The 14,574-nt window shown below is 36.5% G+C and overlaps 1 protein-coding gene across 1 annotated transcript in view; it reads left to right on the forward strand.

The window, feature by feature from the left end:
- Nucleotides 1-13,608, forward strand: part of CUNH16orf87 (chromosome unknown C16orf87 homolog) — a 26,316-nt gene extending 12,708 nt beyond the window's left edge. Inside the window, exons 4-5 of the mRNA XM_024752026.1 lie at nucleotides 5,639-5,821; nucleotides 12,026-13,608. Of these exons, the coding sequence (XP_024607794.1) occupies nucleotides 5,639-5,821; nucleotides 12,026-12,144 (302 nt within the window). The 3' untranslated portion in view covers nucleotides 12,145-13,608. The remainder of the gene's footprint in view (nucleotides 1-5,638; nucleotides 5,822-12,025) is intronic.
- The last annotated feature ends 966 nt before the right edge of the window (nucleotides 13,609-14,574 follow it).

Genomic DNA, 14,574 nt, shown 5'->3' on the forward strand with positions numbered 1-14,574 from the left:
CCCGGCGCGGGGGAGGGGGGGGAGGGAATATTGGCTTCCAGGAAACCAGTCCCTGGTACCAAAAAGGTTGGGGACTGCTGTTGTATATGGTGTAAGATAAGGGTCCAGTTTCATTTTTTTGCCTGTGGATATCCAGTTTTCCCAATTACCACTTGTTGAAAATACTGTTTTTTCATGGCTACTGTTATTGAAAATCATTTGACCATATATTAGAGGATTTATCTTTGGGCTATTTTATTCTATTGGTCTGTATGTCTCTGGTAAGGCAGTACTACTTTTTTTCCTTTTTTTTTGCGGTACGCGGGGATGTCACTGTTGTGGCCTCTCCTGTTGCGGAGAACAGGCTCCGGACGCGCAGGCTCAGCGGCCATGGCTCACAGGCCTAACCACTCCACGGCATGTGGGATCTTCCCGGACCGGGGCACGAACCCGTGTCTCCTGCATCGGCAGGCAGACTCTCAACCACTGCGCCACCAGGGAAGCCCAGTACTACATTTTTTTGATTACTGTAGTTTTGTTAGAAAAGGTTTGAAATCAAGAAGTGTGATTCTCTGTTCTTTTCCAAGATTGTTTTGGCTATTTGGGGTCCATTGAGATTCCATATGATTTTAGGATGGAGTTTTCTATTTCTGCAAAAAAATCTTAATGATATAGTACTTTCAGAAGGTATGCTTTGAAATGTTTTAAGATTTTTTTGTTTCCTGAATTACCTTTGTTCCTCATGTTTTTGTTTTTATTTTGTTTTTGGCCTTGACCAGGGATTTAACCCGGGCCACAGCAGTGAAAGCCCAGAATCCTAACCACTAGACCACTAGGGAACTCCCTGTTCCACATGTTTTATCTTGCTCCTTCTCTCTCTCACACTTTTTATTTTCTTCAAATAGCTGGTAATCCTTAATTGCCTGTTGATATTTATAAATGAAGGTCTTGGTTTATCAGTGTAGATAACTTGCATGAATATACTACACTGTTTTGAAAGTCTATTTTTTTTGAAAGTCTATTTTGACATCTCTTTAGTGTACAATTGGAAGAAGCTTATTGGCAGGCTTTTAGATGTAAATTAGGTGAGCTGGGGAATGCTGTTGAAATCCATGATTGCCCAAATAAGGAAGGTTTCATTCTGGGACAGAATGTGAGATCCTTTATAGTATTTCATTTTTATGAGGAACTGCCTATTTTGTTTGTTTGTTTCTTCTTTCTGTGTTGTGGAGGTTCAAAGTCCCCTTGAACATCGCTTGATTCCCAAGAGCTTTACGTCTTTATGTGTTACTTTGTATACATAGGCCCAACTGTTCTGCAGTAGTTCTAGTTATTCTGATGATCACCCTGTGGCCTGCTGTTCCTTACTGTACTTTTCGTCCTGTCCTGGGAATATCTTTGGGAAGAAGAGCGATCCCTGCTATAGGAGATATTTCTTATTCTTATTTTGAATTTTAATTTTTTCTATTCTGGTTACTTAGAATCTGTCAGCTTGCCAGTTTGCTGAAATTCTGTAATTTCAGATCGTTAATAGCACCCTTTCCTGTTTCAAGCACTGCAGATTTATTTTCCTTTTTCCCTTTACCTTTTTACCCATGTTTGTGCTCATTTCAATAGGATTTTTGAGAAGATAGTGAAATAAATCATGTGTTCAGTCTGATTTTATTTATTCAGCACCACTTAACATGTGTAGGTAACGTTCGAGGTTCTGTGAATGAGACAGACAAAAGCACCCCAGCTTTCATAGAGCTTATATTTTGATGGGGAGACATATTGAGCATATAAATAAATGTAGTAGTAGTAGTAGAAGTAGTAGTAGAAGAAAATTACAGAAAGACTATAGTAGTAGTAGTAGAAGATTATAGAAAGTAACTTGGGCTGGGAGACTCAGAGGGGTGACCTATAAATTGACATCTGAAGGAAATAAAGCCTGTCTCATGAAGAGCCTTGGGAAGAAAGCTCTAGGCAGAAGGATTAGCAATTGCAGAGACTCAAGGGGAGGAAGGAACTTGTTTTATTAAAAGGAAGGCATATCTGGAGAGTACTGAACAAACTGGCTAGTGGTATGAGATTAGATGGGTGAGAGGCAAATGTCAGGTCTTATAGGGGGACTTACAGTCTTTGGTCAGGAAATTTGACTTTCTTTTAAATAAAGTGAAAAGCTAATGAAAGGTTTTAGAAAGGAAGCTTATTTATACAGTTTTTTTAAAAGATAATTTTGGCAGCTATTTAGGGAATGTGTTCGGTTGCCCGTAGAAGTGGGAGAAATGAAGAAATTGTGGATGTATTTTGCACGGAGTACCTATGGACTTCTATGATGATAGAAGAAACAAGCTGAGTCACAAATGACTACAAGTTATTTGGCTTTTGCAACTGGTTGGTGCTGTTTACTAGTATAATGAAGGTTGGAGGAGGGAAAATCAAGAGTTATTTTTTGGCACATCTGAAATGCTTGTGAGTCATACAAGTGAAGCTGTTAGGTAGGCAGTCTAGAGCTTTGGCAAGAAGTCAGAGCTGAAAGTAGAAATTTTGGAATGATTATAACAATAATTTTTAATGTTTTGGGTCCATGGTTTATCTGGCCTCAGGACAGAGTCCTAAGACTTTAATATTAAGAGATGGAAAAGAACCTGCAGGGAGGAAAAGACAGCAGAGGCGATAAAGAGGAATGGCTGGTGAGATGGGAGATTTGCAGAACCTGAAAATCAAGTAAAAAATTAATTTCAAGGAAAAGAGGGGGCTTCCCTGGTGGCGTAGGGGCTTCCCTGGTGGCGCAGTGGTTGAGAGTCTGCCTGCCGATGCAGGTTCGTGCCCCGGTCCGCGAAGATCCCACATGCCGTGGAGCCTGCGCCTCCGGAGCCTGTGCTCCGCAACGGGAGAGGCCACAACAGTGAGAGGCCCGCGTACCGCAAAAAAAAAAAAAAAAAAAAAATTAATTTCAAGGCAAAGAGTAGTCCTGTGTTGAATTTTTGAGAGATGGTATTAAGATGATTAAAGAGAGGTGTCTATTAGATTTGCTGACAGAGGTTTTTGTCCTTCTTGATGATCATTTTCGTTGAGTTGGGAGCTATACTGGAATGAATTGATGGGTAAATGGGAGGTGAGAAACTGAAGGCAGAAAGTACAGATACTTCGTTTTTGAGAAGTTGGCTATGAAGAAGTTTGCAGAGATGGGTGGGTAGCTGAAGGAACAAACTTATATTCAGTGTTAAACTCTAAAAGGCATACTATAAAAAGCTTTACCTGTTACTATTTCTTTCAACTTTTTTTTTGAGAAATTCTAAGCATACTCTGTCCCATCCACATCCACTCCTTCTCTTGTATATTATTTTAAAGCAAATTTCATATAATTTCAATTATAAATATTTCATTACATGTTTCTAAAAGACAGACCTTGGGACTTCCCTGGTGGTCCAGTGGTTAAGACTCCATGCCTCCAATGCAGGGGGCATGGATTTGATTCCTGGTCAGGGAACTAGGATCCCATATGCCATGCGGCACAACCAAAAAGAAATAAAATTAAAAAAAAATAATAAAAGATAGACCTTTAAAAACTTAAGCACAATAAAAAATTAACAATAATTCCATAATATCAAATATCCAACTGGTGTTGAAATTTTCAGGTTTCTCATAAATGGTTTTTAAAAACAGATTCCAAATAAGGTCCACACGTTGCATATGACTGATATCTTTTTTGGCTCTCTCTTTATCTATTATTTTCTCTTTTATTCCTTGCAGATTATATGTTAAACTATCACTTGTCCATTTGGATTTACTGTTTGTGTCTCCATGGTGTATGTTAACACATTCTTTGAATGATTTCTCTTTTTCTTATAAATTGTAATTTGGATCTAAGGGCTTGATGAGATTTGATTTTTTTTTTTGGCAAGACTACTTAGGTAGGTATTCTATAAGGAGGCACAAAGTCTACTTATCTCTGTTTTTGTGATGTTAGCAGCTGTTGATGTTTACATTTAGTTCATTTCAAGTTGAAAATGGTAATACTCTTATTCCTTCTTCAGTTTTTTAGCCACAGTGATTCTAAAATGAGAAATCGCTCTTCATCTACCCTTTCATTACCCAGTGAGTGGTACAGTTTGAATAGAAAAGGCAGGGTAAATGCTTTATTCTTTTCCTTTATTTCACTTTTCAAAATAGTGAGTTGGTTCTTTAGGTGTTTCAGTCTATTATAGTTATTTTTATTGATGCTCAAATTATAATAGTCAACAGGAGCCTCTTCAAGTTAGCCCTTGAGTCCTTTAACAAGTTGCTGGTGATCTTAGATAACTTTCTTACAGTTTGGAATAACTAGGTATTCTTGCATTATCTGGTATATGTTAATCTGAGACCTGGAATTAACTAATTCTCCAAGGATATGGTATTTGGAAATAACTATTAATATTTTACTTAAATTTATTTTATTTTATAGTAGCCTATTAAGCATACTTAATTTATATAGCCTTTTATTTCATTTTATTTTTACTTTATTTACTTTATTTAAATTTTTTGCTGCATTGGGTCTTTGCTGCTGCGCGCGGTCTTTCTCTAGTTGTGGCCAGTGGGGGCTACTCTTAGTTGCAGTGTGCAGGCTTCTCATGGCGGTGGCGTCTCTTGTGGAGCACGGGCTCTAGGCACGTGGGCTTCAACAGTTGTGGTAGGTGGGCTCAGTAGTTGTGGCTTGTGGGCTCTAGAGCGCAGGCTTAGTAGTTGTGGTGCACGGGCTTAGTTGCTCCACGGCATGTGGGATCTTCCCAGACCAGGGCTCAAACCCATGTCCCCTGCATTGGCAGGCGGCTTCTCAACCACTGTACCACCAGGGAAGCCCTGTATAGCCTTTTAAATTGTTCTCTTTAGTTCTTGGGATATGAATTTTCTTATATGTTTTGCCCCTTTACCACCATGGTTTTAGGCATTTGGTGAATTTTCTTTCTTTCTTTTGAATTCAGGTACGTATTAAAGCAATTTAAAAAAATTGTTGTTTGTCTTATCCAACCTTTTGATCTGTTTGGAGTGAGAGGGGTGGCTCCTTGCATTAATTAAATCACCATGTTGAGTAAGGTCCCCCTATTGCTATTTATTTGGGATAAACATGCTCTTAGAATGTCAGAAATGACCTCTTCTGTGGATAAAGTGAAAACTGCTTACTTCCCTAGTATTTTTATGTTTTCCCTAGATACTTTCTGTTTGGTTTTTATTGGGAACTTTAATATAAATATTATGGCTAAGGTCAGTTTTGCTTCTGTGTATTTGACATATTTCAATCTGTAGTTTGGGTAGGGGGAAAAAAGGAATGGAATATTTATTTTCCCTTTGTAATACTTCACCATTTTTAACTTGGATACAGAGAGAAGGAAAAAGGTTGCTGTGGAATTGTGTGAACTTGTAGGGGCTGAAATTAAAAGTATCAAATAAAGAAACTTGTCTTCTGTTATAAGATTCCTACTACCTCATGTGTTAATGTGGATCTGAATTCTTTTGAATTTCTTTTTTTCCTGCATGGGTGTGAGGGACATATAGATGTTATGGTTGTAGTTTTATAAAATATGCCAGGCAGCAAACTCTAGTGCTATTTAGAAAAAAAAAAGAAGAAAGCAATGAGAACATGGGCAAACAGTTCTTGCTAAGCCCTAAAATATATCACTTTTATTCATCCATACAGAAAACAAGCATGAGGCCAAGAGGAGGCGAACAGAGAGAGTTAGGCGAGAGAAGATAAATTCTACAGTAAATAAGGATTTAGAAAACAGAAAGAGGTCTCGAAGTAACAGCCATTCAGATCATATCAGACGAGGAAGAGGAAGACCTAAAAGTGCATCTGCCAAAAAACATGAGGAAGAAAGAGGTATGAGTAAATCCAAGCAGTTGTGTTTTTTTTTTTTTCAGGTATTAAAGTTTTCTAACATCTAAATTAGATAGTAGTGAAGAAAGTGTTTGGTAGGCATTGAACTCCTGGACTTAAAATTCCAACTCATATTTTAGTTTGTAAAAGCATTTCCTCTCAGGTAGATGTTTGTTTTTAAAAAGTCACATAAATTTAATTCTTATTGGAAAATTAAAGGCTTAAATTAGGTAAAATTCACCTTGCTATAAACTGATGATAGTAAAGTTCAGAGATAATTTGTGTATGACATCCTGGATAAGTCTGTTAAAATAGTTATACTTTTTTAAAGATAAATCTGAATTCTGTTAAAACTTATTTCAAACTATTATACTGTGAGTTTTAAAAATTTACTCTCAAGTGTTCTTCAGTATGAATTTTTAAATTACTCCTATTCTGTTTCCTATTTTGAGGCAGCTTTTGGATAGTAAGGTGAATTCTTCTTGGTCTAAAACATATTCATATTCTCCTTATAGATTTTCTCTTTTCTTCTGATAAGTAGTGTGTCTACCAATAACTTGTTTGTAACCATCAACTAAAACTTCTCGTCTTCTTTGATTTATACATCTTTTAAAAAACCTTTTATTGTGGAAAATTTAAAAGATTACACAAAAGTAAAAAGAATGGTATAATGCACCCCATATGCCCATGAATATCTTTTTTAAAGTGGGACTTTCAAGCCAGTAATTAAATGAAAAAACAAGAGAGTTGCTTTTTATAATTCTTTAAAAATCTCTCTCAAGTAAATCAACTATATTTCAATTAAAAATAAATAACAATCTTGTTAGACACCACAAAAACCTCTATTAAAATAATTTCTTCAGTGAAATGTGTTTATAACTTCTTATGTTATTTGTGAGTTATGCTTTGCTTTTTCAGGTATTCAGTCTTAGGTATTCAAATATAAATATTTTAGACATTGAGAATTTTTTACCTGTTCACCATTTCTCTCTGCTTTGTGTGCTTCTATTTGAATAAAAGTGCTACTGTTAGGGAAAATAACTTCACTGGTATAGCTTTTATCAAAGTTAAAGATTTTTTAATATTGTATGGTTAAAGGACTAAGGTTTATAATGTCTTTTGACTGTATTCTGTGAAGACTGTGCTTCTATACTCCTTAATTTCCTTGGGTAATTTTACTGCTTTTTCTCTTTCCTTCTATTATGCTGATCTTCCAGAGAGTTTGAGTTGTTTTCTCAACTTGAGGGTGCTTCTTTAACAATGGGATGATCAGAAAATATATGCTAAAGACTGTTTCAGAATGAAAACTAGGTAAAGAAAAGTCAACAGAGGGGCTTCCCTGGTGGCACAGGGGTTAAGAATCTGCCTGCCGGTGCAGGGGACACGGGTTCAAGCCCTGGTCCGGGAAGATCCCACATGCCACGGAACAACAAAGCCCGTGCACCACAACTACTGAGCCCGCGCTCTAGAGCCCGTGAGCCACATCTACTGAGTCCCACATGCCACAACTACTGAAGCCCGTGCACCTAGAGCCCGTGCTCTACAACAAGAGAAGCCACCGCAATGAGAAGCCTGCACACCGCAACGAAGAGTAGCACCCACTCACCACAATTAGAGAAAGCACAAGCACAGCAACGAAGACCCAATGCAGCCAAAAAATAAAATAAATACATTTAAAAAAAAGTCAACGGAGAAAAAAGAAAAGAGGGAAATACTGCTTGGCCCAGAAAACAGAACATTCTTTACAGTTGAAGTAAAGGGAATATAACCCAAAGAATGGAAAAGGAATGCTTCTAGTCAGAGGAGATGAGAGAATAGATAATGACAGTCTTTTATTTGGGGGAACGAAGGCTCTGTAGTTGTGGTAGGACTATATATGCAGGTTTGGATCTTTTATTTCATGTTAACTTGAAAAAAGTGTTTATTTGGTATAAGTTGGTTTCAGGTATTTTTAGTTTATTATAGAAAAGTTTTAAGAAAGGTATTTCTAGAGTAAGATATGCTTTAAATACAAACAGGGAGGATCTCAAGGAATTTTTGTATAATAAAATAGAATCTTTTAATGTAGGCCAGGGGCAAGGGCATTCAGCAAACTTTTTCTGTAAAGAGCCAGATAATAAATATTTTAGGCTTCGTGGGCTATAGGGTCTCTGTCATAGCTAGTCTGCTCTGTCATTGTGTCTGGAAAGCTGCCATAGAGAATACGTAAATGAATGGGCATGGCTGTGTTCCAGTAAGACTTTGTAAAAACAGGTGGGAGGCCAGATTTTGCCAATTGTATTTTACCAGTTTTGCAGGCTGTATTTTACAAACCCTTAAGGCAGACCATGTTTTCTAAATATAATACTGATAGAAAATATGAACTTTTGAAATGTCTATATATTTTAGAATAGACTTCTTTGATATGCTTCTTAGTGTTAAGTAGCTACTTAAATTCAGTATTTATTGATTCCCAGCTCATAGGGCACTTGAAGAATTTGAAGCAAGCTTTACCTTTATTCTAATAAGGAAAACCTGACAGTGTGTCTAAAAGCACATTTTTAATTGGCTTTACTGTTTCCTATGTTTTGAAAAAAATAGGAAGAATAAGGAATGAAAAGGAAATCTTTTTAGACATCTAGATAACAACATTATGATAAAAGCCAACCATTAAACTTAACAGTTTTGGATGGTTTAAAATAAGTCTTCATTTTATATGTGGGGGGTATGATTATTCTGGATATTAGTAAAGTAGGAGTGACATATTTTTTTTTTTTTTTTACGGTACACGGGCCTCTCACTGTTGTGACTTCTCCCGTTGCAGAGCACAGGCTCCATATGCGCAGGCTCAGCGGCCATGGCTCACAGGCCTAGCCGCTCCACGGCATGTGGGATCTTCCTGGACCAGGGCACGAACCTGTGTCCCCTGCAGCGGCAGGCGGACTCTCAACCACTGCGCCACCAGGGAAGCCCCAGGAGTGACATTTTGACTGACTGAAATATATTGGGCAATTCTGAATACCTTATTAATGAACATAGAGAGTTAATGTAGACTTCACGTTAAAGATGGTGGATTGAATAAACACATCTAGCTCTGCACCCTCCCCAAATCCTAGTAAAATGACAAAGATGAAAGGGATTTTTTTTTTAAAGGGCCAAGTCCCACAAGGACAAGGAGTGGGAGAAGCAGCAAAATTCTGCAAAGTGCTAACTTCTTTAGCAGACCCAAGAAACCCAAATTGTAAACTCCTTTGAGGAAAGCTGAGAAAGAAACTGATTTTTGTTTCACATCTGCCTAAGGTCAGGAATTTTTACCTCAGTTATTGTCTGAAAGTGTAGAGGTGAAGGTGAGGCTAAAAACAAGACTATTTGAAGTCTGTGTTTTAATAGCCTGCTAGGGCTCTTTACCCTGACCTCCCCTCCCTGCAAGTTTATCCTTTGAAAGGGAAAACACAGTCTCTGGTCTAGGAAACACCAGGCATCATTGAGGGCAGGAGTACCAAATTAAGATGAGGAAGATTAGGTGAAAATTGGAGATGGTAAATACTGAGTTCTCCAGTCCGACTTTCACAGAGGAATAAAAAAATAACTTGGATATGATAAGTTTTTGCAGGGAGAAGAAAAAAGTTAAAACTACCATTAATATTCTTTGTAAGAGAAGGTATGGTAGTTATGAAAGAAAAACAAGATGATGTTTAAAAGGAATTGCAGATGTCAAAAAAGTACCTGGAAAATGAACTTTAAAACGAGAATCTCAAAATATATATATATGTATGTATATGTCTATACGATTTGCAGAAATGTAAAACTTTAACAGAAGCCTTATAGACAAAATTGAAGAAATGTACCGGAATGTATAGCAATAGGAAAAGAGATGAAAAAATGAATAAGAAACATAAGAAATTTAGAGGACCAGTTCAAGGTCCACATCTGTAAGTAATTGGTGTTGCAGAAGAAGAACATAGAAGATGAAGTAGATGGGAAGTCATCAGTGAAATAATTCAAGTAGTTTTCCCAAACGGGAAGGACATTGAATTTCCATATTGAAATGCCTCACCAAATTCCCAGACCAATGGATGGTTAAAACTAGATATTATGCCAAAGCATATCATCATAAGTCATATCTCTCTGGTTAAAGGGAAGGTCCTTCAAGTGTTCAGAGAAAATAATCAAAGTGGTACAGTGGAATACTACCCAGCAAGGAACAAACTACTCATGTATGAACAACATCAGTGAATTTCAAAAACATGTTGAATGAAAGAAGCTAGACACAAAGCAGTACGTACTATACCATGCCACTTATATGAAGTTCAAAAACAGGCAAAATAAATCTATGGTGGTAGAAAAATGGTTGCTGGTGGGGTGGGAAGGGATTGACTGGAGAGGAGCATGAGGGATTTTCTGTATCTTGATTGTGGTATGGGTCATCCAGTTGTACACTTATGATCTGTATATTTAACTGTAGTAAATTTAGCAATAACTTAAAAAATAACTGTAAAAAGTGGTATACGGTTTTCTTAACAGTGACACCAGTAGTTGGAAGACAGTATTTTGCCTTTAAAATACTAAGAGGAGGGCTTCCCTGGTGGCGCAGTGGTTGAGAATCCGCCTGCCGATGCAGGGCACATGGGTTCGTGCCCTGGTCGGGGAAGATCCCACATGCCGCGGAGCGGCTGGGCCCGTGAGCCATGGCCGCTGAGCCTGCGCGTCCGGAGCCTGTGCTCTGCAACGGGAGAGGCCACAGCAGTGAGAGGCCCACGTATCGCAAAAAAAAAACCAAAAAAAAAACTGAGAGGAAATATTCAAGTCTTTACTCAATCACACTATTAACTAGTGTGAAGAAAGACTAAAGACACTTTCTGATATTCAGGGTCTCAAAAAATTTGCTACCCATACTCCCTTTCCCAGGAGGCTACTGCAAGATATATGACATCGGTGAAGAAGTAAACCAAGAAAGTATCCTGGACCTACGACACGGGGTCCCACTCAAGAGAGAGATGAGGAGAATCTCCAGCATGATGTTGACGAGAGATCTCCAGATGATAATTGTGCAATAGGCCTAGAAAGCAACCATTTCACATTGGAGCATAGAATTTCTTCAAGAAGATAAGATTGATATGTGTAAACATTCTGAAAGATTTATCCAACTAGGAGAGAGTTTGGGTTCAATTAACAATGAAAACTAAGCAAGTGAAAAAAAAGAATCTCTTCAGTGAAAACAGTGTACAGGAAAAGTGAAATCATTTACACAGTGAATAATGTAAACACAATATTGATCTCATCAAAATGGTAATATAACTATAATGGGAAGATGTGATAAGAAGAGTATGGTGGGGGCAAGAGACAGAAAACAATAAATCCTAATATTTCATGGTGGAAAGTCAATTAATAATGCCTATAACCAAAAATCCAAGATGTTGCATCAGATAAATATGTTACTTAGGTAAAAACCAAAAGGAATACCTGGAAAATAGTTTTATTTGAAGAGTAGGAAATGTGCATGAGGGAAAGAGGACTTCTGTTTTTTTTGTAACACGTTTTGTAAAAATAATTTGACTCTAAACTATATTCATGTTTAACTTTGATTAAAAAGTCAATACAAAACAAAAAACGAGACAAATGTGGAATCATAGTAGAGCCTGAAAAAAATCATTTGGGAGAATATACACAAAAGATGTTAATCGTGATTTTAGCTGGCTCATAAGATAATAGGTGATTTTTCTTTTTTATTTTTCTGTATTTTTCAAAGTTTCTACCATGGACTTGGATTACATTTGTAATCAGGTGGGGAAAAGTAGAAATAAATGTTGGTTATTCATATTTTCCATAGCAGGGCTAAGGTGAAGAACTTAATATATTCATAAAGGCACCATTGATGTTCAGAAGGGACCATATTTAGGGTGAGGAAATTCATTTTGATTGAAACAGCTCATGCTAGTGAGGAGAAAGAAATATTTGAGATTCTTACAGAAATGATATCGATATTAGACTGTGTGTATAGAAATATATACAGTCTCCATTTAGTCTTAGAATTGAGTTCATGGCATTTTAGTAACTCCTTTGTGTAATTTTAAAATTCCAGTTCAGTAGCATAATACTTTATAGCAGTTAGTGTATGTTGTAGTATTATGTATTATATTTATTGTCATTTAAAGGAATACTTTAAATTAAAAAAAATACTGCATCTACTGCCTTTATATTAAAAGCTTTCCCTTTTTCTTTTAACAGAGAAACAGGAAAAGGAAATTGACATCTATGCTAACCTCTCTGATGAAAAGGCTTTCGTGTTTTCAGTCGCCTTGGCAGAAATAAATAGAAAAATTATTAATCAAAGACTTATTCTCTGATATTTGTCTGCAAAATGTGTTGAAACTTTCTTCAGGATTACATCAGCAAATTCTCAAACAGTTATGAACTCCCAGGAGCATTCTGACTGCATCAATAAGGGCCATTGATTGTTTTTTTTTCTTTATCATTTAGCCTGTGGCACACTTTGGGAGCAAAGCTGCAGGCTTGGACTCTTCTGGGCTTTCCTTGTTTACCAAGGAGTATTGTCAGTGTTTTGTGTTTGGGATATAGTGTTTTAACCCCCACCCCCCCACCCCCCACTGAAAAAAAAAACGCTGGATGGCTTTTACAAGATTAAGGGGTAGGGTTGGGAGTGGAAGTAAGGAAACTAGAGAAATAAAATGATAGTTTGCAGGTTTGCCACCAGAGATGCAATATTTTAAATACTTTGAGAAAGAGTGACTTTTAAAAATATATATTTCAGATTTTCAGCACTAACATTGCATATTTGCAGTTCATTTAGTAAATTGGCAATTGATATTTTATTGAATGGGGAATTAATAATATAAACTGTAAATTTTGTCTTAAATTGATTTTTTTCTTGGCCTTTATTTTTATAACTTAAGGTATGAGTTATATTTTAGAAGCTACTTTCTAGTTTGGAAGTTTGGGTGCTATATGAAGAAAAACATTTAAGGATATATCATACTTCAGATATAAACACCTTGTTTTCTTGAATGTAATTTATTTATTAATTAAAAAAAATACTTTTTTGCTCTCAAGATGGTGCCTGTTAACCTAAACATAAAATATATTTATTACATGCAAAATATTTCTTAGATAGCCACTTTGAAGCAGTAATGTTCTTTCTGAATGGATGTTCATTTATACATCCTGAAAATTATTTAAATTGTTACTTAACCTCACTCTGGAGGAAAAAAATAAACCTTAATATTGAAACTAATAGATTAAATAGTTTGGTATAAGCTTTTTGTTCTAGTGAAGTTTTGTGAACTGTATTTAAATTATTAATTTTTTAGTGTTAAATGATAATTGTTTATATTTGATTTATTTTATATAAATGCTTTTGCATTTTTGTATATCGATTTAATGCTTAACATATTCAAACTTGATAATGACTTCCCTTATTTTAAGTCGACTGTGGCCTCCCCGGACCCCCCTCCCCCATCTGTTTGGAAGTCCCGAAGCCTTATTAGGGAATGTAGGCAGCAGTTAGACTTAGCCCTTACTTAAGAGAACTTTCCTTTCAATTTCAACAACAGCATTGTCAGCTTCAGAGTGCATCTCCCATTACCTCCCAGAAGAAAAGAGGTTTACCTTTTTTTCTACTTTATTTAAATGGTAGCCAGCAGAGGGAGCTTAAGAGGTTCTCTAGGTAGGATGTAGGATTTTCCTAAGAATTCCTTTTCCCTCAATCCCCATATTTACCTGCAAGTACTACTACAATTATCTTGTATGCATTTTAAAGCCCTAGTAATAAAGTTTATTCCCAGAAATGTTAATGTGATTTTATCTATGAAATATAAGAAAAGTTTAAATTTTGAGAAAAAAACTTAAGATTAATATCTAAAAATGCTTGTGAACTTAATACAGGCATACCTCCAAAATATTGTGGGTTCAGATTCAGACCCCTGCAATAAAGCAAATATTGCAGTAAAGCAAGTCACATGAATTTTTTGGTTTCCCAGTGCATATAAATGTTATGTTTATACTGTACTGTAGTTTTTTCAGTGTGCAATAGCAGTATGTCTTTAAAAAATGTATATACCTTAATTTAAAAAAGACTTAATTGCTAAAAACTGCTACCCATCATCTGAGCCTTCAGCAAGTCATAATCTTTGCTGATGGAGGGTCTTACATTGATGTTGATGCTGCTGACTGATCAGGGTGAAGGCTGGGGTGGCCGTGGCAATTTCTAAAAATAAGACAACAATGAAGTCTGCCTCAGCGACTGGCTCTTGCTTTCATAAATGATTTCTCGGTAGTATGTAATGCTGTTTGATACCATTTTACCCATAGTAGGACTTCTTTCAAAATTGGAGTCAGTCCTCTCAAACCCTGCCTTGCTTTATCAACTGAGTTTATGTAATATTCTGAATCCTGTGTTGTGATTTCAACAGTCTTCACGGCATCTTCACTAGGGGTAGAGGCCATCTCAAGAAACCACTTTCTTTACTCATTCATACAAAGCATTTGTTAAAGTTAGATCATGACATTGCAGCAATTTAGTCAGATCTTTAGCCTCCATTTCTGATTCCAGTTCTCTTGCTAGTTCTACCACATCTTTGGTTACTTCCTCCACTGAAGTCTTGAACCCCTGAAGGTCATCCATGAGGGTTGGAATCAACTTCTTCCAAACTCCTGTGTATGTTGATATTTTGGCCTCTTTCCATGAATCACAAATGTTCTTAATGGCTTCTAGAATGGTGAATCCTTTCTAGAAGGTTTTCGATTTACCCAGATCCATC

This window comes from Neophocaena asiaeorientalis, unplaced genomic scaffold (assembly GCF_003031525.2).
Source record: "Neophocaena asiaeorientalis asiaeorientalis breed wild unplaced genomic scaffold, Neophocaena_asiaeorientalis_V1.1 scaffold331, whole genome shotgun sequence".
Taxonomy (NCBI): Eukaryota; Metazoa; Chordata; class Mammalia; order Artiodactyla; family Phocoenidae; genus Neophocaena; species Neophocaena asiaeorientalis.